Source organism: Ananas comosus, linkage group 5 (assembly GCF_001540865.1).
Source record: "Ananas comosus cultivar F153 linkage group 5, ASM154086v1, whole genome shotgun sequence".
Classification (NCBI taxonomy): Eukaryota; Viridiplantae; Streptophyta; class Magnoliopsida; order Poales; family Bromeliaceae; genus Ananas; species Ananas comosus.
In genome coordinates, this window is record NC_033625.1 from 7,130,995 (window position 1) to 7,134,535 (window position 3,541).

General features: G+C 37.5%; 1 protein-coding gene across 2 annotated transcripts; it reads left to right on the forward strand.

Moving 5' to 3' along the window:
• Window positions 594–3,326, forward strand: LOC109710767 (NAC domain-containing protein 30-like). 2 transcript variants are annotated; one of them, XM_020233516.1, is made up of 4 exons: window positions 594–724; window positions 1,630–1,803; window positions 1,905–2,176; window positions 2,644–3,326. In XM_020233516.1, exons 2-4 carry the CDS (start codon window positions 1,644–1,646, stop codon window positions 3,160–3,162), a joined length of 951 nt encoding a protein of 316 aa, XP_020089105.1. In that variant the 5' UTR covers window positions 594–724; window positions 1,630–1,643; the 3' UTR covers window positions 3,163–3,326. The 2 variants fall into 2 exon arrangements, with proteins under 2 accessions (XP_020089105.1, XP_020089106.1); XM_020233517.1 differs by lacking the exon at window positions 594–724 and having other exon boundaries at window positions 1,464–1,803.

Below are 3,541 nucleotides of genomic sequence, written 5' to 3' on the forward strand. Positions count from 1 at the left end.
TAGACGAAGAGCCTTTCCTGTCGTCCTCCTCCGCCACCGCAGCCAACGAGATAGAGTTTCGGCGGTTGCTAAATGCTTAAATAAGTGTTGGTAAATTAGCAGCACTCTTTTAGGTTATAGCGACACTCTTTAACTGTCACTATATACCTAGCGACCCCACATATAGCAACACTTTTTAAAAGTGTCGGTAATTTTAGCTAGCAGCACTTTTTTGACATGTACCTACATTTAAAAGTGTCGCTATACACCGTTTTTGTTGTAGTGATTTTAGATAATATGGTATTAGAGTCTGTCCTAAGTTCTCTTACTTTAATGTTGTATAATTTATCTAATCTCTATGTGGGCAGAAATGTTAAGATTATTCTTAACTCTTTTTTTTATCATATTGGCCTTTGGGGTAACTCTCTCTCTCTCTCTCTCTCTCTCTCTCTCGTGCCCTTTCACTTATCTCTTTGCCCACCCCACGCGCACTTGATGACTACTAACCATCCTTCTCTCTCTCTCTCTCTCTCTCTCTCTCTCTCTCTCTCTCTCTCTCTCCCCCTATAAATAACAATCACTTATGTATAATTAATATCCTTCTATTCCCTTACCACTTATATATAAAGCCTCTTGCTCCCCTACTCACATATTATTAATTCTCACCAAGTACTAAACAACTCCTACACCAACCATTTTCACCTCTCTCTCTCTCTCTCTCTACCCTTCTAAAGTTAGTTTTACGGTAAGCACTCTTGCATTCCCCCCATGGCAATTAAGTGCTAATCCTTAATGCTTCCATTAACTAATATTCTTTTGGTACATAACTTACATGATTCTAATTCCCCCAGTATATATGTATATTGGACTATGTTTATTGTTCGGATGTAGAGCAATACGTATAGGAAAAGCATGCATGCAACAATTCTTTTTCCTTTTCTTTTTTGGTCATCTTTCCATCGACGATTTTTTGTTTTGTTTTAGCACTTTTAGTAATTATCTATTCCTGTCCTAATTGTATACATATTTTGTTACAAAATAAAAAAGGTAGAAGAATTATATATATTGATCCGTTCTTCGACAAAACGAGTGCCGCAAATTGGTGCCGCAAAGTTAACATCCACCATTGTTTGTGCCCTCCAGTGTTATGATGATCTCCTTTAGGTGTGTGTAGGGTGGTGGTGGTGGATTGTGAAAGGCACCCCAACCCTGAAGTGCACTCAAAGAAACATAGCTATTCAAGCTTCAACCTTACTAGTCAATCTTTTCGTCTACTTGATACAAGTGGCTTTCACAATGTGTCAGTACCATGAAAAGAAATAATATTAAAAATTTTATGTATGTATGTATTCTAAATGATGATGTACAAGGCTTGTCACTGTTGGTTAGGGTTTTTTTTTTAGTATACTTGCACTTGTACATATGGTGCACTAATTACGTCTTAATTAGGGTTTTATTTGTCATGATAGTGCTCAAAACAAAAGATGCTTTTGTCTAGATATCTAGCTAAGATCTTTTGATGTGGAACTTAAAAGTGTTTCATGGCTCCCACTTCATCTCTCTCTCTCTCTCTCTCTCTCTCTCTCTCTCTCTCTCTCTCTCTCTCTCTCTCTCTCTTACTATGTGACTTAAAAAGCTTATGATTTTTAGGAGATCATTTGGCAATGGAGGTTGAGTCTTGTGTTCCACCAGGGTTCAGATTCCACCCAACCGAGGAAGAGCTAGTCGGTTATTATCTCGCGAGGAAGGTCGCTTCGCAAAAGTTCGATCTAGAGGTCATTCGCGATGTCGATCTCTACCGAATAGAGCCGTGGGATCTACAAGGTACAAAATTTTGCTCACAATATTGAAAAAATTAATTTTTAGATGTAACTTAAGTGTTAAATGTGACCAATATCAATTTCTGTTTTTCTCCACATGTGTAGAAAGATGCAAATACGGTCACGAAGAACAAACCGAATGGTACTTCTTTAGCTATAAAGATCGAAAGTATCCGAGTGGTACGCGCACGAACAGAGCCACTAGTGCTGGATTTTGGAAGGCAACGGGGAGAGACAAGCCGGTTCTTTCGAAGTCTAGAATCATAGGAATGAGAAAGACCCTTGTGTTCTACAAGGGACGAGCTCCGAACGGGAGGAAAAGTGACTGGATCATGCACGAGTATCGCCTTCAAACAACCGAGCATGGACCTCCTCAGGCAAGTTTATTAACAGCTTCTTTTATATATAGTTTGAGAAAAAGGTTAAATTTGTCACTTAATTGCTTGAATCGCCATTTAACGGATCGATGCTATTGCCTCAACAAAAGCATGATCGATCTTAAGAAAATACATATTGTTTGAGAATTTACAAACTCATGACATTGTCGATTCTTCACAACAAAGTCCTCAAATGTTTGTTCGAATGAACTAAAAGAATAAAAGATTTTACAAACACAAACTTTTCAATGTTGTAGTGACCGATGAAAAGAAATACTCCAATTCTTCACATTTGTGATATGCTATACATATCACACTAGCTAGAATATAATTTACAAAAGAAAAAGTTAAAAACTTTCATATAAAATGTACTCTCATCTACAACAGAAAATTAGAAATTAAGTTCTATTTTCACATCAACTGAAATATTTTTGCATGTGCAATTAATATTTGAAAAAAAAATGCAGGAAGAGGGCTGGGTCGTATGCCGCGCATTCCAGAAGCCGACTCCGAACCAAAGGCCATACTACAACAACTTCAATTCCACATACTACAACAACATAAACGACCGAATAAGACCCGACGCGCTCGCGAACTTCTCTAGTACTCCTACTCACTTAATGGATTCATACCCAGGAAGCAGCTTCCATCAACAACACATGGTTTCCAATGAAGAGATTGAATCAAAGCAAATGCTCCTTAATCAAGTCATTGAGATCCCACAGCTGGACAGTCCGAGCCTGTCGAATAGCTTATCCACTAAGGAGTTCTTCGACGGCAATATTTCGAGCGGCATCGGAGAGAGCGGAAATAGAAGAATTGATTCACAAGGGCAAATTATTGATTGGAAGGTGTTGGATAGTTTGCTTTCATCGCAATTCAATGAAATGGCTTCGTCGGAGACACCGATTTTTCCAGTAAATGATTGTGAGGGAGAAGCTCAAAACCAGGGAGATCATTTCCTACCATTATTTGATAGCTCCTAACAGTGGATTTCAATAGTTAATATTAAGGATCGATCAAGTCGAAGAACAGATCACAGCAACAATATCTGTAGTTGTTTAATGGACAAAAGAACTAATTTCTGAATTTGGTGATTTTCTTATCTGGAATTGTTAGAAATTGTAAAACAATGCATGTGTTTTCTCTATTCTCTCTCTCTCTCTCTCTCTCTCTCTCTCTCTCTCTTTGTTTTTTCTTGCTGAACATTCAAAATACTCATGAAGTATTATGAGTAATAATAGTCTCTTGTGGTAATTCTTGTACAATAGTATTTGCAATTTGAACATTGTAAATTTCCAAACTTCTTTTTCCTTTTTCCCTTTGTGCGTGTTCAGTGGTTTGTTTTAAAGTTTTTAAAAGAAA

What these genes read in the sequence shown, in the direction of transcription:
- LOC109710767 (XM_020233516.1), top strand. Translation starts at nt 1,644, where the DNA reads ATGGAGGTTGAGTCTTGTGTTCCACCAGGGTTCAGATTCCACCCAACC. An exon ending in AGAGCCGTGGGATCTACAAG is followed by an intron (nt 1,804 to 1,904) that starts GTACAAAATTTT and finishes CCACATGTGTAG; the next exon opens with AAAGATGCAAATACGGTCAC. An exon ending in CCGAGCATGGACCTCCTCAG is followed by an intron (nt 2,177 to 2,643) that starts GCAAGTTTATTA and finishes AAAAAAATGCAG; the next exon opens with GAAGAGGGCTGGGTCGTATG.